Source organism: Corvus kubaryi, unplaced genomic scaffold (assembly GCF_017639235.1).
Source record: "Corvus kubaryi isolate FWS band 111438036 unplaced genomic scaffold, C.kubaryi_AGA036_p1.0 split3-73, whole genome shotgun sequence".
NCBI lineage: Eukaryota > Metazoa > Chordata > Aves > Passeriformes > Corvidae > Corvus > Corvus kubaryi.
Genome location: NW_024582091.1, coordinates 5,131,294 through 5,156,567, shown reverse-complemented (window position 1 = coordinate 5,156,567; position 25,274 = coordinate 5,131,294). Strand labels below are relative to the sequence as shown.

The window sequence follows — 25,274 nt, the reverse complement described above, 5'->3', positions numbered from 1 at the left end:
TTTTTGCCAAAGTTAACACTTTAAATCCGAGTAAATTATTGTATCTACCCAGCCAAAAAAATGTCAAGCTCTCCATTAACTGGGGTATAAAACTGTCTGACTCTCCTTGCCGACAGGTTTGAAAGAAATTGCAGATAACTGAAGAGAAACTGATTTAGCAGATGGTTAGACGTGCATGGTGAAAAGCTATATATATGTATGGATATATATAAATATATATTATTATTAATATATTTCCCATTGGGAAGAATGGCTGACCCAGTTCCGCTTCTTCTTTAGAAAGTGTTCCTTTCCAGACTAAACACAGACTTTGGGTGGGGTTTTGGGGATTGTATGTATTGTACAGTGCATATTTTCCCAGGAAAACACAATCTGGCAGTGACTCTGGCTAACCATGAAAGAGAAAGAAGCAGGCTTGTGGAGACATCTCTGTGTGGAAATTATTAGGGGAGGAATCCTGCCATGGATTGGATGGAGAGTCTCTTGGTTCTCTCCCCAAACTCTGGGTTGTTTTCTTAGTTAACTGGACAACTTTGGCATCTCTGTCATCTCCCACACTCATTGGTCCTGTTGTTATTTTCTCTGGATGTTAAATTATGCAAAGAATTTTACCATGGCTACCTGCCTACTTACTGCCTGAGTTATGGTGGTAATTATGACAGGAGCAGTTCCTTTTTCTTTTCTTTTTAGCCATGGCAGTTCCTTTCAGATTGCTTTCATAGGCCCACAGACTAATAGAATTTGGAAAAAATTGATTGATTGCAGTCTGATCATTCTAGGTGTCGTCTGGTGTTTCCACATAGCTGAGAATGAACAGTTTATGAAGTGCCAATTGCAGCCTCCAGCTAAAGAAAGGCTCCCCAGGGCTTCAGGAGAGCTCTGGCTGCTACCAGACTTTATAATTATTTCCCACACTTTTCCCTATCCTCTCCTCCTTATCCTTTCCCTTGTCTCTAACCCCTGCTGTCTAGGCAGGGTCACTGAACTTTAGTTTTATGTCAGTGGCATTTGCCTGTAGAAAGGATTAAAGGCCGAGAAATGGTGAGACCAGGCGACAGTGCAGGAGGTGGAGAGAGAAGGAATGAGAGCAGGCATGAGAGAAAAACAGCAAAGCACAGGCTGGGCTTCAGAAGGAGGACATCCCTCTTCTCAGTAGGCAACAGCCAATGTGCAGGGCTGGATACAGACCTGCTGGGCATGGGAAAGGCTCACAACAGAGAAACAGCCTCTGCAGGAGCTGGTATTGCTGGAATATTCAGTCCTACTCCTCTGTGCCTCACATGGAGTGTGATGTAACAGCACTGAGATCATTTTCCATGCCAATAGAATTCCAAAAATAGAAGTTCATCATGATAGGGAGAAGGTGAATGAAGACGGAGAAAGAGCAAAGAGCATGATAAAGACAGATAATGTACAAATTAAAGGCAAAATTAATGCCAGTATGGGTTTCCTCTCTGAGTAAGTCTTGAAGGCAAAGGGAGCACTTTTCTTCTGAATCCCTTGTGGCAGAGCAGCTACCTCAGCCTTCTGAGGCACTTGGCTTCCTGGACAAAACTTTTCATCCTTGCAAAACAAAATGCAGCTTCCCCCACCCTTCGGTATGCGTGTGCCGGGAGTACACAGACGGGCTACTAACATTTGCAGCCATAAATAACTTAGAAGCTGCTTTTAAAAACCGCAGGTTAAAGGATGAGGGCTGCCATGACGCACACAGAGGTTGAGATCAGAGGAGCAGCTAAGAGGGGTCGAGAGAAACAATGAATCCCCTTGTTCTGAGTCATATTTATGAGTGCTCCATTGCACCTAAAGTTCATATTTATTGGCTAGGCCATGGGGTTTCCCCATTTGCTCATCTCTTAAAATAACACCCCTGGTTAAAATTTCCTATAAAACACAGAAATGCTACAGCAGGCAGAACTTGTCAACCCTGACAACTACATTATTTAAGTTTGTGGGTGGGGTACACCTAGCAAGAGCTGGTTTGTGTTTTGTACTGAATTATGAATTTGTTTCTATTCAAAACACGACTGTAATATAAGCAGAAAAGGAGAGATTTTATAGCTCCGCTCTCCACTCAGAAATTTCCCAGTTATTGAGAGATGCTACAAGAGGTGAATTCAAGTGTGTATTTCCCAGCTCTTTTTGGGTGATTATTCTGGTGCAATAGATCAAGAACCTGGCTTTATCAACCACTGCTATACAACTTAATGCCACATGTGGTACCTCACCAAAATGTGGTTCTACTTTTTTTCCCACTGTAATTCAAGGCAAACTGAGGCAAAAATTATTAATGAGTAAGAACCCAGAAAACTCACCAGGACAGATAGTGCTGGTTCATGATGTGTCTCTCTAGCTAATAACCAGTGACTTTGCAGAAGCAAAATTCCACATAATTCTTTTTCAAGGAGAATCAGGATGAGGAAGAAATTTGAACAACTGAAATTTCTGTAAGGTTTATCTTTATCTGGCTTAACAATATTACCTATGCAGACTCCATGAGAATCTTAAGTTCTTTTCCAGCTTCAATGATTCTGTAATTATATCCCTTTGTAGACTGGGTCAACTAAATGAAATTATTGTTGTTTTAATTCACAGGTATTTGATTGTAGTCAAGTTAATGAAGTTAAATTCATATGATCTGGTAAAGCTGTACCCCTATTCCAGAGTAATTATTGTAAATTAAGAGCAATTTGAATAGGCATATTCATTAAAACAATTATTTTTTTAAAATGGAGGAGAAATACCTGTGGGGTATGAGCTATAAGAAACTGCAAAATAATTTCAAAAATTTATTGTATTGGACTTGTTCAATGGTGAATGGCATAATTTTTGGAGGTAGAGGTATTAAATTCTGTTCTGACAAAGAACAAAATTCTGGAAAAAAAAAAAAGTGTTCTGTTTTGTTCTTGACCATAGAAAAAGAAGGAGCAGAGACACTGAATGAGCAGGGACTCTGATTTTGGAGCAGGGGGCAGATGGTATCTGATGGCATCTGGTGCCTAGAGCTGTGGGATTCTGGTGGCACAGTTTTCAAAAATACTAGCTGAGAAATTGAAAGAGTGGGAGAACAGTAGTGTGGATGATATTGCTATGGGAGCAAGTCCAAGCCCAGTGTACAACCCCATAACAGCTGTAGTCTTTGGGGTGATTTATGATGGTGGAGATCCAGCAGGAACATAGCTCTGGGAAGGTTGTTCCCAAGGTTAGCTCAGCTGGAATATTTGTCAAAAACTACAAGTCATAACATGTTAGTGATCCCAAAGGTTAATCTGCTGCTCCTGACCAGGTTACCCTGCTGCCTCATACATGCAAAGGAAATGTGTGCAAAGGTTTTGCAGTGAGTCAGTCCCGCCCCCAGCCAAGTCAAAACCTGAAAGTCAGAGAGTGAAATATCAGAACAACCTAACACGAGAATCCTGAAGAGCCTCAGATAGAGAATGAAAACAGTGTGCCTCTGTTTTCCAGTCCATAAAATGAGGATGGGCAAATACTCCTGTGTTCATTTTCTCTTCTGTGTGATGTCATTCTTTGAAGCTGCAGAGTACTGGTATAGCTTTCTTCTTGTGAAGCTGCTTTTTACTCTGGCTGTGTGCTCCGTAAAATACTTTGCTTCTAAAAGTCTCACACCACCTTGCATTTCATCATGGTGATCTCAAGTGTTATTTTAGAAAGGGCTAAAAAAGGCTTTCCTATAAGGGCAACAAGTTTGCTGTTCTTAGAACAGACAGTTTACAAAATACTGAAAATGAAAAAGAGACACGGGAATTTAAGCACCAAAACAGATTTGTCTTCTGTTGTAATGGAGAGAGGAAGTGTGGCTAGCTTAGCTGTTGTTCTTAGAATATAGGTTTGTGTCTCCCTGAATCATGTGTGCATGCATATCAGCCTGTGTGCATGGCTTTGTGTATGTAATATAGAAAGCATGTAAATCTCTTCAGTTTTAGTCATTGGGATTTTTTCCCCTTAAATCATAATATTCTTTCCCATCAATACTATGTGGCTTTAGCAGCCCTGACCTTTCAAGCTGCCTGTTTGGACCGGTGTTTATCAGATGACCATTTGACCTCCTTGTTAATTGTACTTAATTACATCCTGTTGTAACATTTTGAAATAAGGAGGAGAGTTTATGGATCTGCTCCAAAGACCTGAAGACTAAAATGGCAGCTGAAGTCAGTGGTATGAGGTGCTGAGTAATCTTGTAGTGAGGGTAATGAGAGCTGTGGCTCATCCAGTTGATGGCAAAATTAGTTCCTTAAACCAGTCCTTTCCCATTTAGGACCATTGGTACTTCTGTGAATAAAATCACACTTTTTTTTTTTTTGCTCTGTGAAGGGCTTCTCCTCTCTGACTAACAGCTTGGATATTTCTCCAAAGAGATCAAGAAAGGAGGGAGATATCAACAGTACTGCAAGGGCTGAAGTTCACATCTGGTGATATATAAGACACAAGCCTCTATTTCCACAAGTGATATCTTGGGTGGTTTTCCAAAACTTCAGAGTTTCTTACGCTTGCATAGACTTGCCAGTTGCCACGAGTTTTTTGAGACTTGTATAATATTCGCTACGAGATTTTCTGTGCATTGATGATTTATGAGCACATCTAAGGTTTCATTACAGAGCAGCAATTATCCCCTGTAGCTGCAGAAAAACAAAAATGAAAACAAATCAACATTCAGAAAGAGCCGCAGTTCTTGAAAATGGTCACTCTAAAGGTTCAGAAAGCAACTTCAAGCACTTTTTACAATGCTTTTCATGTAGTCAGTGGCTTTTGAAACACTTGGCATTGACCATATCACTTTTCTTCTCACTAGTGATGAGATATATATACATCTATATAGATATATATATATGCTTCTTTTACTGTTATTGTTCCATAGCTTACTTTCCACAAATTTTTAGTAAACTTGATTTCCTAACATGAATGAAGAAAAAAGGGAATAAAAGCTACAAAATTATCATTACCAAGTGAAAGTCTAGTCCCAAAACTTTAAGGAGCACAAGGCAAAAGAATACACCTTCCATTTTGTTTTATTATAACAGCGATATAATAGACTTATTGCAGAATGAAGTGCCATAAAGAATTAATTGTTTTTAGTGGTTAACTGCACATAATTATGGCATTATTGCAATGGTTTATCATCCAGCATGAGTCAAAATATAGATAAAAAAGACAAATTACTTAGGGCAATGCTGTGAGCCCTTAGGCTGATGCAGTACTGCCCATGGTTGTCACCGTGAACTGAACACTACTGTGAACACTAAAAGTCTGTACTGTATTTCATGTAGCAAAGGTTAAACCTATGGTTCAACTTGACACAATTGTTTTTACATAGTGAAATGGTTTTGATGTATTGATTTAAATCACAAGCTTATATGATTAAAAATAAAACACAGAATTTGCTGGATGTCATAATAAGGTATTCAAAAGATCATAATTTTTAAGTTCTTTTTGATATTAAGCAATAGAAAGTATACCTGAAAACATACTATTAAATATGATGACCTTCAGGAAGGGCTGGTTTATTTTTCAGAATTTTGAGAGGTAGTATAATGTGACACTATATAGTATTGTGCATCACAGGAATTTAAAATTACTTATTTCAGAACAAAGTTTTTTCTTCTCTTTAATTCTTTGGTTATCTCCTATATTATATTCTATAGCTATCAACTGTGCTTCTTCAAAAGGTAATTTTTTTCCCAGAATTTCTTAAACTATTGAATTAATAATCATGTTTAATGAGGCTGTGTACAATAATGACATCACATTTACAAGGACAAGCATTTTTAGATATATCAATTTTCAAAGTAAGCATATCTTAAATATATTTATAATTTTAGAAAATATATGTACATATATATTTTTCTATAGAAATACAGATATGTGTTAATGCAAAATCCAGAGGCGACTGATGCTGTGGAGTGAATTCTAAGACAGAGATCACAGAATATTCAGAGCTGAAAGGGACTCGCAAGGATCAAGTGCAACTCTTAAGTGAAGGGTTCATACGGGAATTGAATCCCCAACCCTGGTCATGTTAGTACCATGCTCTGACCAACTGAGCTAATCTTGAGGTCAAGTGGTTCAAGTTCATGCTGCAATTCATTGGGTCAGAAGGAAGAGAGTAATGTCATTAAGATTCACAGTGTATTGCCACCATTTTCATTGCCCAGCAGCTGTATTCTGCTCCCTCCATATTGTATGTATTCCTTATAAATGCAAAATACAAAAGATGTGCTTATTAGCATATGTGTGTGTACAGGGAGACCTCATATAAAAGGGGTTCATCACTCAGCTGGAACTGGTACACAGGCACACTCATGAACTGAAATCTTGGCTCCATGGGCACAGCTCCCAAACAAGTTATGAGATGTTCATCCTGTGTTTACATTACCATCTGCTGCTGCACAGTAATTAAGCTTCTTTTATTAACATACCACTATATCACTAACTTTACATCATTATATCAGTGAGATTTACCACAAACTCCATTAAATCACGCTGTTTCTCCTTGTCTGCAGGTAGGCAGTGTGTTTTCATTAAAATGGGAATAAAAACATGTCTCCAAAAGGAGAGACTGTGATACTCCCAGTTTTGGGGATGGACAAATGGAGCTGTCTATCCCCAAAGATTAGAGCAGTTGTCACTTCCAACCCTAGTGGAAACACAGATTTAGCGCAAACATGCAAAGGCAAAGGTTGATCAGCTGCTGCAAAAAGAATGTGAAATATTCTTAGTGGTGTTGTACCAAAAAGATTGCAGATCAGGTTCCCACTCCCTGCTCATTCTTACCTTCTGCTCAGAAACACACACAAGCTTTGTCTGGGGCACATCAGCTCAGCAGACAGTTCAAGCTTCAGGAGGCAATCTTTGCTGTTCCAGAGAAGTATTACACCTAAAGATACCTCTAGAATTGGATTGGGTGTTGTGTTTGTAAGTAACTGTGTGAGGAATATGAGAAATGCAGTCCCAGGTGGAGTAACAGTGAAAATGCAGAAATGTTAGAAGAATATCCACAGTCCTGGGCAACCAGCTCTAGGTGGCCGTGACTGAGCCAGGAGCAGATGACCTCCTCAAATTCATTCCAACTGCAGCCTCTCTGTGACTCTGTGACAGAGTAACTACAAAGAAGGGGGACCTTACTCTTATCTCATATGTATTGACATCGACCATTGGTTTTTTTTGGAGAGGAGTGATGATCTTGCATCAGACAATTGTTGGATGAACAGTACTGTGTGTGCAAAATGCCATACTTTCTCTTTCTAGTTTGGAAATTGTTTTCTTGCTTTTTATGTAATTTTGAGACTCCTGTGTCTCTCTGCCCAAGTCTGTCCAAAAGAACCTGCCGTGAGGGATCACGACCTACTGTTGTGTTACCTGGAGCTAATCTGAGCTCTTTCATGGCACAAACATTGTTCATGAAGATTATTTTTCCTTTCCTTTGGCAGTGCAGGTGTAATGCTGGATGGCATTACAGACGTATTTTATTCACTAATGGTCAGTGAGTTTCTGCCCAGAAAGAGGGTTGAAATGATCGTTAACTTTGGTAAGTTTTAAACTTCTTTCAGAAAAAAGCCCAACCCAAATGTTTTTTTCCTTCTTGTTAAGGGGACTTACTCCATATGGGGGTGAAATAATCTCTGTGGGAGTAAATCATGGTCAGATTAGACCGGCAGAGCTGCAGAGGAGAGGGTTTTGTATCAGTATTAACAAGCTGTTAAAACCACAGCCAGATCCCAAACTGGCTGTTAAAACCTGCTGTCTGAAAGTGCCGTTCCTCACCACACCTGGCCAGTCTTCTGTCTGCTCTTCCTCCTCATCTTCCTCCTGTTTGCCTCCAGTGTTGTGTCTGGGAGGGCCTGTCCCTGCTGTGCTTCTGTCCCCATTGCTGTTTCTCAGCACCGCTGCTTAGGCTCTCTTAGGTGGTTTCTTGGTGTTGGCCAACAGCAAGACTGTGCAGGACAAACCTTCAAAACAAGGGCCAACAGATTATAAAAGATGAAGTTTAGTCTCCCTACATTTTTAATTTTAAGGTGATGACTCAGTATAGTGATTAGCCCTGTATATATTTGTGCAACGAAAGTATAAATCAGAGGACCTCTGAATTTATATGAGCCAAGCTGACATAGTAACTATGTACATGGCCTGCGAGCAGCTATTTTTTGCAATTGTATTTAACATCCTATCTATAATATAGTCTGAAAAAATGTTTTGATTTGTTCTATGTAATGAAGCCTCCTTCTGCTCTCTAAATGAGACGTTCTTGAGGGCTTCCTTCCTTATCCTTGTTATGGCTGGACTGTTTTTATGAGATGTTTGGTCAGTGTTAATGGGTATGGGTAATACTAAAATACTCAGATGTGAGCACATAGTGAGCAGAAAATATTGCCTATCCAGTCGTATCCAGTTTAGCGTGCAGACACAACTTCCATGGAAGCATTTCCAACAAATTCCACAGCAGAAAATAGATGGAGTCTATGAGACAATATGAGTGAATGGTAAATGGTAGAGTGACTTGCCACCTCTGGGTGGAAGTGAGCAGAGGGTTAACATGAGCAGAAACTAAGGAGATGTGAGAAGATAGAGTGCACTTTAATGTTTAGCTTTTCCTCCCCTGCCAGTTGCCCTATGATGATATATGCCCTTTCACCCTCCTCAGAAGTTATGTTCCATCTGTATACTTTTACAGTGTCAAAACAGTTATAACTTACACCTATTTGCTGACCATTGGATCCCAGAGGTATAACTTTTGTTTCTATTCAGTTGCAGCTGCACCCAAGAGGGATCTTTTTTTCTGTCTTTTGCTAACCTTGAGGTTGTGTTGATCTGACATCCTGACTTTCACACACAGTCAGAAACCTGGCAATAATTGTTAGTTTTCTTTGTGATGATCTGTGATTATAGAAAAACAAAATTAAATGTGAGAAAAAAAAGGAAGTCTATTTACAGATGGTATCAAAATTTACTGGCTTTGCCAAAGGTGAGGCAAAATAGACATCATTGAAAACAGTAGATAAAATTAGCAACCTGAGGCATGGTGGTGTAAGCATTAGCTAATTTACCTATCCATTAGCTCAGAACTATGTAATAGAGGGATCTTTTCTCTGATTGGTTCTATTTTTCCAGGTAAAGATTTATTTATCACTGATGAAACTGAATGCAATCAGAAATTTAGTAGATTTAGATTAACATATGTATTTGTGACTGGACTGCCTTTGTAATACAGTGTGACTTAATAAAGAAACCACGGGGTCCTTACTTGTTAAAGATTAAATAGCACATACGCACAGTTGTATCTTTTGTTGTGATTTGTGCTACAGCTGAACAACTGGAGTGCATAATTTGCATTTGTGAGGTTGAAAGATACAGTGCATCATACTGTCAAAACGATCAGAAAAAGAGGATTTTGAGGAATTGCTTCACCAGCTATCTTTTATGTTAGGATTGTGATAATATCCAAACTTAGACCCTCAAAGTTCTGTTCACTTCCAAAACTCAATCTCTTTGTCTGGTTACTTACTCCTCCTTGTATTGGCTGGGTTCAAGGCAGCATAAGAAAAGCAGGGTGTTGCTTTCCCACTTATTTTGCATCAACAACTGAAAGCCTTCCAGCATTTAATTATTATTGGACCAGCTGCAGTGCAGCACTTGTTTTGACTTGTTGAGCAAGTGCATTTGACTTCGAAGAAGGGTAAATTGAGTGAATAACACGTTTAGCAATGAAATTTTTAACAAAACATTGGCTATTGAATGAAGACCAGCAATTTCATTAAAACTTCTATTTCATTGCATAATTTAATGTAAAGTAACAAGAAGGTATCATGGGTAATCTCACAGTATCCAGATCACCTGGAAGATTACATGTGAGAAAGCCAAGCCCAGTTATGCCTCTTTGATTGAGGCATTTCTTTATGTATCTGCTTATAAAAGTTGCTGGCAGGCACTGTTATATGATTTCTGGGATCTCTTTCTTTCTGGAAAAGCTGGAAGCTTTTAACTATTAACTGAGTTCTAATTCTTAAAATAAACCTTGAAAAAAAAAGAAACTTATCCTTTTATATATTCACTTATGTTCTAGTATGGGTGTGACTTTCATTATTTACCTGGGTGTGTAACTTTTATCATTTACTTTCTATCACTTACTAACAGGAGAACATTGCATGTGCATTTTGAGGGGATTAGAAAGTAGAAATCACATTTTCTCAAAGTACACCTTAATAATATTTTAGTCTTTCCACTATTTTGAGTTTTTCAAATGTGTGTTAATTGGTAAGGATCTATGAGATCTTATTGACTACAATAACAAAATGAAGAAATGAACATTTTAGTAACAGAACAGCACTCTCAAAAGGTGTAATACTAAGTGCTTGGTTAAAATACATTAATATAGTCGAACTTCTTCGTTTTTTATAAAGAATGGGATATTGAAATGCATTTTTTTGAGGGTTAAAGAAAGAAAACCAATAGGTGAAATATTTGCTTTGAAAAACGGCAATGGGATTTTTGTTGGTTTGATTTTTTAATTTGCTTTCTCTTTTCATTCTTGCTCTAGATTCTGTTGCCATTGTTGAAGGTTTTATTCATTGACTTTATTTTGATTTGAATTCCTTTGCAATTCAAAGAGTTCAGTAATTCTGTTCAATTATGGAAGGGATGTTCTACCGTAAAAAATTTGGATTTGATAAACAGTATTTCATTTACTAAAACTGTCACTAGCTGCACAGTATTTCATCAAACAATTTTCATACTGCCTCTAATTTTGGTAAACAAAATAGGAAAATGTTGGTCATTGATGTCAGTAGCTGACCTGAAAATACAGAATTTAGTGAAATAACTCTAAATTTACAGCAATAGATCTAGCTGCAGCATATAACTGACCAAACTTTATTCTTTTTGTTTTGAAAAGAAAGTATATTTCATGTGAAAGTAATTTACATCATTATTTCAAAACCACAACTCTAAATATGTAATTACTTTAATTACGACCAATACAATAATAATAAATGCAGAGAAACTCAAATATAAAGTACTGCAATAAAACAGTTTTTAAGAAACAGAACTGTTGCAATTAAAAAAAAAAATCTCCAGGCTTGCCCTTTCTAATTAAGCAAAATCCCCACGGATAATGGAAACAGCTTTTCTTCAGTTTGAGGGGGATCCAAATGTAGGTTAAGTTTCTGACGATGACTTTTGTGTCCAAGATAGGGTATGTGTGGAATGTAATTTTGGGGACACCTATTTTCAACCTCTGCCTACATATTTCATGTGAGATATCACAGAATCATAGAATCATTTCTATTGGGAAAGGCCTTTAAGACCATTGACTCCAAGAATTAAACATTCACCAACAAGTCCACCACTTTGAGGGCTTCGTTTTGCTCCCTGTACCTGTCTTCCATCTCAGGTAGCTTGCACTCAGAGGACAACTGGTCCAGCTCTATTAAAGGGTGAGGCAAAGATGACATTAAGTACCTCAGCCTTTTTCTCATCCTTTGTCACTCTGTTTTTTCCCACATCAAATAGAATGGAGTTTCTCCTTAGCATTTCATTTGTTGCTGATGTATTTACAGTAACCTTTTTACTGTGTTTTAAGGCAGTGTCCAGATTACATTATAGTTGGGCTTTGGCCCTTCTAATTTTCTCTCTGCATAATCTCATGACATTCTTGTAGTCCTCCTCATTTCCTGCCCCTTCTTCCAAGGTGCATAAACTCCCCTTTATTTTCTGATTTCCAGCCAAAGCTCTTTCATCAGGCAGGCTGCTCCTCTTCCCCACTGGCTGGTCTTTCAGCACACAGGTCTTTAAGATTTCTCTCTTGAAGGATGTCCATCCTTCCTGGACTCCTTTGCCCTTCAGGTCTGCCTCCCAAGGGACTCTGCCAACCAGCCTGCTAAACAGGCCAAAGTCTGATCTCAGGAAGTCCAAAGGAGCAGTTCTGCTGATCCCCTGCTTTACTTCTTCAAGAATTAAAAACTCCATTAAAGCTCCATAATTTTGTGTTTGCTGTGCCCAAGAGGCCTCCAACTATCACATCACCCACTAGTCATTTTCTGTTCACTAGCAGCATGTCCAGCAGGACACTTTCCTTAGCTGAATCCCTCACCATCTGTGTCAGGGATTTCTCTTTCACACATTCCAGGAACCTCCTAGACTGTTTTGTCTCTGCTGTGTTGTATTTCCAGCAGACATCTGGTAAGTTGAAGTCCCCCACGGGAACAAGGGCTGGTGATTGGGGGACTTCTCCCAGCTGCCTGTAGAACATTTCATCTGCCTCTTCATCCTGGCTAGATTGTATCTAAGAGACTTCTACCAAGATATCTGCCATTTGCCTTCCTTCTGATTCTTACCTATAAACACTCAATCCTGCTGTCACCATAATTAAGATCTAGGCAATGAAAACATTCCCTAATAGAGAGGGCTACCTCACTGCCTCTCCTTCCTTATCCCTTCTCAAGAGTTTATAGCCATCTTTTACAGCACTTCAGTTGTGAGAGCCATCCCACCATGTTTCTGAGCTGACAACTACTTCATACTAAAAGGAAGACACACAATGGGGTGCATGACTCTGAAGTTTTGTAGTTAAAACCCTCACCTGAATGATTATGGTAATGTAAATGGTAAATATCAAATGTCAAATAATAAAGAAAAAGTCAAGTGTGGGAACAAAAACTTATTTTATTCTCATTTTGGCCCTCAACCCCTGCATTTCTTCTGTGCAATGGCTGAGGATGTCCCACTGCTGGGCTACTCAGCATCATGGCAGTTAGGATCCAGTCATTGAAATCAGCTGATAAGGATTGAAATGTCCTTTTACTGAGCAAAGACTATCTCTTACTCTGATTCTCTGGAGCTGCAGCACACTAAAGGGGAAATGTAGATAAACTGCTTTGCTCTGTTTACTGGCTGGTACAAGACAGCTGACCCTTAACAAACAGAATTTTCTCTCCACTGACTGTATCAGGCAGGTATCTCTGGTGTCCAAAGCAATGCTTTAAGGACAGGTGACTATTTTATCAGTTCCAATGTCTAGCTCAAAACAGATTTCCTGAGTTCAGATCAGGAATCTTACCATTCTAAAACACAAATTAAATGTCGTAAAGCAGTAGTGCTTAGAGAAGTAGAATTATAGTCTGCTACTTTTTTGTCTTTTAATCACCAGTTCGGGAAGTTATTTTTCTTCATTCTTGGACTTTAAAATCCACTTGATTTAAAATCTTTTTTAGAAGACTGTATTGCTCATTCAATGACCAATGAGCAGAATGAAACAGCTGCTACTGACTTCAATATTAACTAGATTTTACATTTTTAGGACTTCCAGGGTGAAAAGATGAAAGGGATGCCTGCTGGGATAAGCTGATTTTCTAAAGTTGATATTAATTCTCTACAAGCCAAAAAAGTTACAAAGATTAAAAATATAAAAATACATCTTTTAGAATCTGTAACCTGGTGTCTCTCCAACTGAGAATGACATTCTAATGAATGTCCTTCTCTCAGATGCACTTCAATAAAATGTTTACACCTAGCATAGCTGTTTTATTTTGGCAGATTTTTTAAACACTGTATGCTTTTCTAGAATTCCTTTTCTCCTTTCCACACACCCTACAAAACATTTGTTGCCCTAATTTATAAAAGGTGAGTCACTTTAAACAGTCCCATCTATGATACTGGAATTTGAATGAGAGAAGAACAAGAATGAGGCAAACAGCTATTTGATGTCTGTCTTTTCACAGTAGCACAATAGCTAATTCCTAGGGCCTCTGACCTTTCAGTGTCCTGTAACAGAGTACTTGCATTAATCTGTTGCTTATCTGTCACCTACCACATTTGATATTTCCAGTCTCTGCTTTCAATTATCAGTCATTAGAGGCAGCACTGAGTAATTTCAGGAGAAAATGCCTGGAACCTTTGACCTGTTTTGGTCAGATAACCACAAATGTTCACTGTAGATAAACTATCATTTCATTATATTCAAGATGTAAATGAGTGTCGTTTGTAGTGTATCAGCTTACTGTAAACTTTATCACCTTGGAGTGATTAAAACTGACTGGTTTACTTAGTACTTATACAAAGAATTTCGAGTCAAACAGTGAAATCCAGTGAGATGAGTGTAAATGACCCTTTATAGTTACACAGGTCTGTAAAACCCTCCATTTTGCCTTGGTACATTTAGTAGTTAAAAAGTGACATTAATTTGATTAGTGAGGCTTCACTGTTTGTGAACCTCCTTGGGACCCTGGGATCTTATATTGTAAAATCAGCTTATTATAACATATCTTTCAGCATATCTTTGGTTTGTTACTCATTCGCCAAAGCAGCTTTCACTTCACCTATGTGTCACAGCCACACACCAACATCTTCAGAAAAAGTGAAGCACATATCAGTGTGGAGCTAAGCACTAATGAAAGAGCACATCTAATAGTCCCTCATGCACTATGACCTAAACTCTTTGCTAGCAGTTTTTATATTTTTAAGTTCAGTTAACATAATCAGATACTTATAGCTGAATTTCTGAAATACTGATTACTAGTTATACAGTCTATCCATATGAGTACTTTGGATATTTTTTAGTTGTTGTTTTTTTTTTTTTTCCCCATAAGATAAATAGTTTTCTTAATGAAAATCACTGCATGATATTTTCTCTTGGTGTAAAAAGGTATTTTTCCAAAATACCTTTTTCATGTAAATTTGACTTTTTTCTTGTCAGAGTTGGACTTAGTGTTAATACAGTGTGAATGTTTCATCAGTTTGCCACATGGGTGGAAAATATCATTCTTTCCCATCTTACACACAGGTGTTTGTGATATTCCCCTGAGCCATGATTTGTCTGATGTAACCATAGTGCTGCATATATTAGTTTCAGGTGGTATAAAAATAATTTAAAAGTCAATGCGAAGAATCCTCACCAATGAGAGCAAAGGAATAATTTTTTTGTAATCAGCATTTACCCTAATATTCAACATACTTTTTACTTAGAAAAATTATATTCCTCCAATGATTAAAAGAATACTTACTGATTTTCTGGTCAACTGGTTTTTAGATGCTGTGATTTGTCCCACAGAAACGCAGATGTACTGAGCAGAGCTGGAATGACATGAGAATATTCTGAAAGGATTGAATACTTGAAAATCTTAACCTGTGTTTTTCAGGCTGCCAGTGCTGAAAAGCTCTCACCTGTGAAATAAAAGTATTTGAGACATGATGCCTCCCTGCACTTCATGCCTTTTCAGCAGGACAAAGGACCTGAGAGATACCCTACTAAACATTCACAGTCTTGCCTAACTAGGCATTTATTAGATGCAGAAAGGATCAAGATTTGTGTAGTATTTTCAGTATTAAAATATTCAGTATCATTAAATAATATTTTACTTTTTTAGCTTGGCTACCATTCTAACCATTGATCATTATTGCAACATCACCATCACCATCTTTTTCAGTCTGCTATGTAATGCAAGATTTTAACTTGTCTACATTTGTGCACAATTTTTTTTTTTTCTTTGTACATTGGCTGACATAAATTTGCAGTTAGAGATTCTGGCTTCATTGTGGGGAGTGGGACCTCCTTGAACTCAAGGGTTTTTGCAGTGCTGTTCAGTGCCTGTTTCCTACAACACTTCACTTCTGTAGACTGTTGCTACTCTGAAGTCCTGGCCTGCCTGTGAATGTTGTCTTGAACCAAAGAAATGTTGAACTCATATCCCTTTCAGATGACAGTGCTGCATCTTCCTTAGGTATATACATGGAAACACAGACTAGTACTACATGTGTGAGTTGTAACTATTACTTTGAGGCCCATCAGAAAGTGGCTATCAGTATTCTTTCAGCAGTTGTGAGTGGTCCTGAGAGGACCCCACTGATGCTATTAGGGGTATTATGGAGGTTTCTGTCCAAACTATAACATATAGGGAGACAACTACTGTTTCCAAACTGATGTTACTAATTAGAAAGTACTTGGTAGAAACTAGACAAAAAGAAGCTTCAAACCCAAATAAAAATCAATCAGTCCAGGAGCAGTGGCATTTAAACCTTTTATTCAGTGTCTAATTATTCAGTGTTTACTTGTAGTGAGTAGTGCTTAGTTACCCATGCACGCTGGTAAATACTTTTTGAATAAATACTATCCAGAGACAGCAGAAAGGGTTGCTACACTAAGTCTGTCTTACATAGTTCTCATTTGAAGGTTACTGACATATCTGTTCCATGACAGTTTTGAAATGCTCAGTTATAACCTCAGAAACTTGCAGCAGACTCTTTGTATTAGAAAAAACCCTCTCGGCTCAGTGCTTTTGCATATGCTAATCTCTGCCAAGTTCCTCTGAAATGAAAGGCTTTACATGGGTATTTAAAAAAAAAAGCAAACAACTCCCAAACCTCAAGTCAGATCTCTGTATATATCTCACAGTTTAGAACCGGGCAGTGGAGCTGCTAAATAGACTGTATCCTGTTTCTCTTCAGCAGCAGCCCATTCATCTTCAGGTACAGAGCAGCCAGTTTACATGCTTCTGCTGCTTTTCTGCTTTACTTTTTCTACATAGTGTTCGATGGCAAACCCATGTAAGCTAAATATGCGCTTGAGCCAAGTGAACCTCACACTTAGCAGACAATTTTCCTTTTGTCAGCCAGGAGAAAGTTCATTTTCACTGAAGATAAAGTGTTCTTATTGCCTATATATTTTATTTTTGGTGGTTCTTAAGGCAACACATACTTGTACATAAAAACAACCTAATGAAAACAAGGAGAGTTTACATTTTTGGAAAGGTGACAGGGAATTACACTGTAAAGGGCTAGCTACGTGACCACAGGTGATTTAACTCGCAACTACTGCTCTGAAAATAATGTTAAATCCTTTTTCTTCAATAGCTCTCACTTTAATATGTCCATAACTGTACACTTGTATGTACAAAATCATTTTTTTTCCTTTTAGTGCATTTCTATTTTGTAAGACAACATATACATTATAATAATACAGATATGCAGGTTTATATAAAAAATTATATAATCATATGTATATACATACGAACACATACACATTATGTATGTAGAAAAAATTGTTTGGAAGAGATGTATATATGACCATGTAAATATAAATATCGTAATAATTTACACATTATTTATACATGTAGCATTTAGTAATCCAAATGTGTGCTTTTTCAGAATTGACATTGTTCCTCCCTCAGATCTGAGGACTACAATGCAATAAAAGAGCTGGAGTTACAGGAGGGAGTGTTTAGTGAAGCTGGGTGCAGCCATAAATGCTTAGTTGGTTGTCTAAACCAAATTCCAACTCTGAGTTTTAGACTTTGTCCACCATCAGTAAAACAACGCACCTATGTCATGAGGCAGGTAGAACTTTTCCAGAAGAGAGAAATTCTGTCATCCCACAGAGCACAGTTTATTCATAGGTCAATGATACATTGTACTCAGTGGAAGTGGAAACCATGGATCATTATCCTTTCCACATCCTTAAAATCTGAAGTATTAATCCCATAAGGTGATCATTAGCCAGTACTATGGCCTGTAGTGTCCATTGCCACATCAAAACATATATTCCATTGCAAAAGTTGCTCCTAACTCAGAGTCAGAACTGCAGCAGACAATGGAATTAGACCCAAACCAGTTGTAAATTAAAATCCTCTGGTTTGTTCCTCTTAAAATTCTGTAGAAACCTCAGTTAGGCAATAATGAGATTTACTTTTTTATTTTAAAAAGTGGCAGTGTCAGAAGCAGTAGGAGCTGCACCTGCCCACCCAGAACAGGTTTGAGGGGACTTCTCAAGCCAGAATTTTACTTCCTGTGCTGCTGGGATGCCAGAACCACTTGGCCCTGACCCTCAGTTCCTTCTTCTGACCACTGGAAAGCTGATGTGCATGCCATTAGAGTACAACTTGTGTTAATTTATACGACTTAACTGCTTCTTAAGTATAAAGTTGTTGCAGTGCACTTTAGTACCACTTTTATTATGTTAAACGGAAATGAGCTGCATTCCTCTCATCAGCCTGGTTATTAGTGGCAATTAGTGTTTTCCAAAGTCATCTATAGTTCTGACATTGCTATTGCTGTGCTTATGGCTACACTGAAGTCCTAAATCCTGTCACAGGTTTCAGTTTGTCCATATTTCTAGCTACTTTACAACATGCCCCCTTTCAGCTTTTCTTGATATTCTTTCCACTCCAGCTTCTGGAATTTATGTAAAAGCCACAGAGGTTTTTTCCTTTTGAACTGAAGACACTGGGCTGCTGGAATTTCCTTTAACTGGAAGTATGTCTGGGCTTGTGGTTTTATTATTTGCACAGTTTTATATTGTCATGTTTGTTTACCCCCAAACAGAGGGAATGCTGAATTAATCATGGGAAATAGGCATTTGTTTCACATCTTTAATTTACACTGAATTCTCTTTCTCACAGTTGAAAGGGACAAGGATTTCTCCCACCACCGAAGGCACTACAAAGAATTTCGCTTTGACCTTACTCAGATCCCTCACGGAGAGGCAGTGACGGCAGCCGAATTCCGGATATACAAAGATCGGAGCAACAGCCGCTTTGAGAATGAAACCATTCAGATTAGCATATATCAGATCATCAAGGAGTATCCCAACAGGTACCCTCTTGGCATGAACTCATCACATGTTGAATACCATCCCATTTGCCTGTCTTAAGTGGGAAGCAATAATGAATCGTAAGCGTACACCTGACAAGGCATCGTTGTTACCACTGTGGCTTGTGCAGTATTGATTGTTAGGCAACAACAGTAAACACTGAACAAGAATAACACTTATCTTAAATGTGATTTATTCCAGCTTTATGTCCAAGTTCAGTTCACCAGATAATCTGCCCATGCACAGAGCAGGTGAGGGTTAATGTTCTCAGTGAGCAAATGGTGGTGTCCTGTGCACAATCTAAGTGTCTGGATTTGGGAAAAGCACCATTTGCTGACACTGAGGTACTACAAGCCAAGATTCACTTAGCTCCTTAGAGGCAGAAAGACTGTGTAACTTTGATTACTTTTGAAGAAGCATGGCTTTTTTGCTTGTGTTTTACAGTTCTGCAGAATGTAATTAAAAGATAAACTCATGCACTAACTTTAAGATGACATGTGCATACTTGACACATAACTTTCACCATAACTGAAAATCATAGAATCATCTAGGTTGGAAAATATCTTTGAGATTGAGTCCAACCATAAACCTAACACTGCCAAATCTGCCATTAAACCACATCCCTAGGTGCCACATATGATGTTGCACATGAGCAAATCCCTGAATTTGAGTTTGCAGAGCTCTGTGTATGACATGCTTCCAAGACTCTACAAGATCTCAGTAAATTAGCGGATTTCACCAGGCAAAGTAGCCTGAAAATTATGATTGAAAACTAGTATCAATTCCAAGATGATTCTTAAAAAGCTACATAGACCCAAAATGGGGGGATTGAAATTAAATTAGTTTATGTCTTTTCTCAGAAAAGTGGGGGAAAAAAGTTCTGTTTTACGATAAACAAAAACTCGCCTTCATCTTGGAACTGATAAAACATTTCTATCCCAGGAAGGTTTGGCAAAACCAAAGAAAATGTCAGCTTAAACTTGCAGAATATCCTGGAGGAAATAAAAGCCCCATCACCAGTTAGCTTGAAGGCTGGGCTAGAATTCAAATCTCTTTTCTGCCCAAAGAACCTTGAGCTTGTACCCTCCAGAGATCTCTGAACATCAAGTTATAAAATATTTATGGCTATAAACAGGGATTCATTTTATACCAATGGAAACAACAGGAGGGAAAGCACTCATCCTTCCAGAATACCTAGTAAATTTGGGGATGAAGAAAACAGTGTGGGTTTTATTTTTTTTTTTACCTCTATCTTCAGCTTCCCAAAAGTTCTTTTGACATAGGTTCTAAAAGAAACTTCTTGGAGGGAGGAATAAAGCAGGAAGGAACAAAACACATCTTTTTGAAGCATACAGGTCGAGGCTGAGGTGATGAAAGCTCTTCACTGGAACACTCAGATTTTTTTATTGAACTAGTAGGAAAAGTTATCTTTTCTAAAACTTTTGATGTTTTCTTTTTTAGTTTTTTAATATTTTCACAGTAGGTGGTTTGTATTCTATTTCAGAGAAAGCAAAACTGTTTACCACTCTGATGAAAATCACAGTTAATATTATCTGACTTGTTCAAATGACAACTGTCTCTGTGAAGCCATTAAACAAGGCTTTTGATTTCTTTCAAGGCATAACCAGAAATTTATAAATGCTTTATATTTGCATTTATAATCATAAAAGTCCCCTGTCCTTTAATGGAAGCATGATGCTGAAAGGAGGAGCAGGGAATGATATGCCATGCACTTGATTTCATCAGTGTAACTACAGAAACTTTGATGTAGAATAAGTGTTTCTCTCCTATTGTTGATTTTGACAGTTTCTACTCATATATAGAGATATTATAGGCAACTGCCTCAGTGGAACAGGATGGGAGAAGATCTCAAGCTCTTCACAGTTCAAATTAGAAACAAGAAAACTTTTCCACAAGCCCCTTACTGTTTCCAGACAGAAGAGACCCCAAGATGAGCTCCCAAGAATTTTTTTTCCAACAAAGCCACACCTTTTGTTTTTGGGCCCAGACTTCACTCCTTCTTTTCTTGACTTTGTCACCTCAGGTTTGTCCTACATATGTACAAATTTTCAGAAGCTGCAGCTACAGAATGGGAGAGTGAGAGAACTGTGAAGATGGGGAAGCACTGGAACATGTTGCCCATGAAAGTTGTGAATACCACATTCCTGGAAGCTTTCAAGGCTGGTTGGATGGGGTTTTGAACCACATGTCCTAGTGGAAGGTGTCCCTGCCCATGGCAGGGGGGTTGGGACTTGATGATCTTTAAGGTCCGTTCCAACCCAAACCATTCTGTGATTCTGTGATTCTATGACGTCCCACAGTCCTTACTAGTGACATTGCACAGCAAAACTGCTCCTCCCCCCTTCTTTGCTTTGAACAGGAAACATGGGTGTCTGACAGGACTCTGCAATCCCAAACACAGTCCTCTAATATTTTCAGGCAAGGAATGATCAGGGTTCAGGTCTTCCAAGTTGCATACTAAGGATTGTGCTGTAGTCTCAGGCATTTTTCTGTCTCTATGGCAGCACGGCTACTGAAATGGGTGTGCTTAATTCCATTGGAGTTTGCTGAAGTTCCACTCTCTGGGATTGAAGTTTTCTATTTGGTCTAAGGAAGCATGTGCAGCACAGCCCATGGCAGGCTGATTTCCTATGGAGCCTTGCCAATGTTCTCCTACCCAGATCTTTTCTCATGACAAAAGTATACTCCAACATGCCAAATCTTTGTTCATGTTTTGGTGGCAGCTAGCCACTAATTTAAGTAAACCCTGAGGGCTCTTCCCGCATTAGGGAATCCTCAAGTGGCAGTAAGATACAAAAGCAGGTTTCTGGAATGAGGCGAGAAGTAGAACAGCGTTATTGGGATGGCCTATTACACTGTAATGATTATGTGATCTGATCAAGAACTGTTCTGGGTTTCAAGGAACATACAGATGGTTTGTTCCACCTTTACTTCCTTAAGTGACCCAGGAGATGTGGAGCTACTTAGACATTCTGCCTGCAGCCTCTTTGCTGAAATTCTTGACTGTGGTAGCATTTCTCCTGGAGACAGCTGGTCATTGGGGACCAGACTGAAATCACTAAACTTAAACAGCCTCCGTAAAGGTAAAGCCAATCAGCTGTATTCTGCCTGAATATATTCACTGTAACATTTCAGGCTATTTACGACACAATGCCTTAGTTTTTTATTACGTGTTGTGGGCTATTTTTTAAATAGAAATATTTTTTTAAATTACAGCCAAAATTTGCAGCTGTTTTTCATTTCGAGTGTGACTGTTTTTTTCTTTTCGCAGAATAAAGGAGAATTTTAAAATTAAAAATGTCACAAAATGTGATGAGCAGTTTGAATGAATGACACGAGCTAATGGGGGAACCCTGATCCCAGAACTCCTGCTGCCTTTTCAGTGGTCATGTTTTCACCCTATGTTTGTATCGATTGGGAAAGAAGTTGGTTTTTCCCTAACAAATACTTTGAATTTCTGTAGTAGCATGCTGTTATGTGGGCTAAATCATTAGTATTGGTCCAGATACATTTTCTCTGTTCTCCTATGTGCTCTCAAGAATCAGTTCTGGTTTTCTCTAGGTAACCCCAACTCACTTTTTTTTCATTTGCGAGTTAATGAGTAAGAGCAATCTGTCTCTATTTAAAGTCTATTACCTTAGCCAGATCACTATCCTTGCAGGAGGACAAACAAGAAAATTGACATATCAATACCAAAGACACTTTAGTTGGAGTTTCTACTACAATACAAAGTAATAAAGTCACATTGAGGAAAAATTTGTCCTTCATAGGAATTTCTGGACTGTACCATTTGTAGCGCCTTATTGGGCATGGGAAACATTGTGCATCCTGACTTTTGAGAACATTTAGTATCAATCCTGGATTTGGAATGGAAAGACTGTATATGGGAAAGCATTATGTATTCTAGGAGGAGAAAAGACAAGTGTGGAATTATATCACTGTGATATTGTAGTATTTTCTATTCCAAACAATTTTACAGTTTTCTATTAAATATACTGAGTGATGCAAAAGTATTTCTAAATAAACATCTCAAAGACTACTACAGTCAGAATTAAACTTTGCAGGTTTAAAGTTCTGATAAAACTACTTATTAGAGAAAAAAGTTGGCATTTAAGAGTCCAGAGAGTACTATTTATGAGCTTGTGGTACATTGTTAATTTGTTCAGTGCTAGCAGAGCAGGTCAGGCTCTTTTGAATGGTAAGATTTTCTTCATGTTAGCTCCAGAGGGGGAATGTATGTTTTCTCCTTGTGTGGTCATTAGCACAGTTCTACTAGAATGGAAGTGATAAGAGCCCAGCAAAAGATTGTCCTTTAACAGAAGGAATAAAAAAGGTGACTTGAATAAAAGCCCTTTCCTTTTCTTTTTCTTTTAATAATCTTCTTTCATAATTTCTGAACTCTTTAACCTGGTTTTGCAGATATATCTCACATGTAAGTAAACATATGCTTGTTATAGTTAATTTGGTCTTATTTTCCTCAGTATTTAGCAACCACAGTTTCAAAAAGTGCACTTGAAACTTTTTTCAGTATCAGACCTTCTAGGTGCATTTACTGTGTTTAGATAAGACAGGAACTAAGGTGTCATTGCGATTAAGCACTGTAAGAATACAGTGACAAGAACACTAGAAATTTTAAATCCACTTTTTACACAAAAATTCTATTCTATTCTTTCTGTCTGTCTTTCCTTTTAAAGCACATATTCATTCTGTCTGTAAGGCAATGGTACGATTCCCAGATCTGTGTCAGCCAAGTCTGAGTTCAGCTGACTTGTACAGTAAAAAAATAGAATAAAACATTTTTTCTTGTATCTTACTGTTTTGACTACTATTTATGGCATAAAAGACATAGATTTCTGTAACTATAGATTTAGGTTTAAAAGGTTAAATGGTGAAAACAGCTTTTAATAATGCACACTGCTTTGTAGAAGCATGTAAAATGAAACTGATGAGAGTTAAATATCTTGGGTTTAGTCTGGTCATTGTAGTAAACTATTTGTAATAGAGACGATGATCTGGAACCAATTGTGTCAGGAGATATGTGAAAACAGAAAAAATAAATGACCCATGCAAAAAATTTAGTAACACAATTATACTAACTCCCCTGAGCAGCCCTTCTGAATTACTGGAAGATTTCACGGGAACAAATTTGAAAATATACCAGGGAACTGAGGGTTAAAATGTAATAATTATATTATTGAATATATATGTAATTTCTGCTTTGATATAGAGCCTTATTTTCTAAACATCTGTAGTAATAGGAAACGGTCTGAACTGCCATCTATTCTAGTTTTGTCATAGGATACAGCTGCTGTGATATGTTATTAACAACAGATCTTTTTAGCAACGCTATGCCTCTGAGTTTTAGTTGAAATTGGAATGTGATTTTGACATTTTTTGTCTTTTACACTGAAAGGTTTATAAAAGTTAATTTTCCTGAGACTTTCTGATGTTGAAAGATGAATTTTTTATACACAGCCTTAATTATGTATTTTGTGTAGTTATATCAGGAAACTGTATTTTTCAGATTTTCCAGAGCTGTAGGTTTTTACATGCTGAAACTTATTTCAGAAAGGCCTCTTAGGGGAAATACCTGTATTATACTTAACAACTACTTGTTGACTACAGCACATGCTGTACTGTGTCATAATGAGGATATGTTAAATGATTATTAATTTGGACTCCAAGAAGTTATTGTCAGCAAGGAAATTCAGGACAAAAATAATAACATTTGAATGCCTTAACTCTATTTTCTTTAACTTAGGGATGCAGACTTGTTCCTGTTAGACACAAGAAAGGCTCAAGCTTCTGATGTGGGCTGGTTTGTCTTTGACATTACTGCGACCAGCAATCACTGGGTCATTAATCCACAGAACAACCTGGGCTTGCAACTCTGTGCTGAAACTGGGGACGGTAAGATTGAAGCCACAGATCATAATGCCATGTATGCTCTTGTCATACCTTGCTGGGACTCTTTTCTGGATGGGTGTTTTTTGACTTGACCGGGTGATAATTCACTGAGAGTTTATAAGCAAACAACACAAATCTTATCCTGCTGTTGCTGTGGTCTGAAAGCTTTCTATTACTTTTAATTCTGTAGAAGATGTCAATTATAAAACTAACTGAATCAAGTGAAATTGGGTTCAGGAGAAGTGCTCCTACACATGAAATTCAGTTCCATTTTAATGTTCTACCACTGATGACTACACTCATGAAACTCAGACAAATTTGCAGAACTTTCTGGGCGGAAGCATGGAGAAAGTTAAAAAATAACCTCAGAGCTGTTCAGAAGGCATAGCATCTGTTGATATTGATGTTGGAGAAAGGTTAACAATAGGGAAATGTGGGAACTGTTTTTCTTTAATTTAAAAAGATATTCTTTTTTATCTTGAAATGGGTTAGAAATTTGAAATCTTGAAAATTTTAGTTAGCTGAAAATTAGAAAAACCACTATCAAAACTGAAGTCCAAGCTGTGCGAGGTTTTAGTACAAATTTACTGGGCTACTGTGTTATTCATAGTTATGCTCTTCATTAAATTTGAAAATGCATCTAATGCAAAACAATATTTTTAGAAGAAATGTTCTTTACTTAGACTTTTTAGAAACTAATAAAAAGAGACTTATATACTGTTTTTTCTGTGATGGTTCACTTAATCCATACCACTTT

At 37.8% G+C, this 25,274-nt stretch overlaps 1 protein-coding gene across 2 annotated transcripts in view; it reads left to right on the top strand.

Annotated features, from left to right (window-relative positions):
• The window catches only part of BMP5 (bone morphogenetic protein 5), a 57,557-nt gene that overhangs the window by 6,557 nt on the left and 25,726 nt on the right, over nt 1–25,274 (top strand). For both annotated transcript variants that reach the window (XM_042017103.1, XM_042017102.1), the window contains 2 exons: nt 18,399–18,591; nt 24,372–24,520. In XM_042017103.1, the coding sequence (XP_041873037.1) occupies nt 18,399–18,591; nt 24,372–24,520 (342 nt within the window). The remainder of the gene's footprint in view (nt 1–18,398; nt 18,592–24,371; nt 24,521–25,274) is intronic.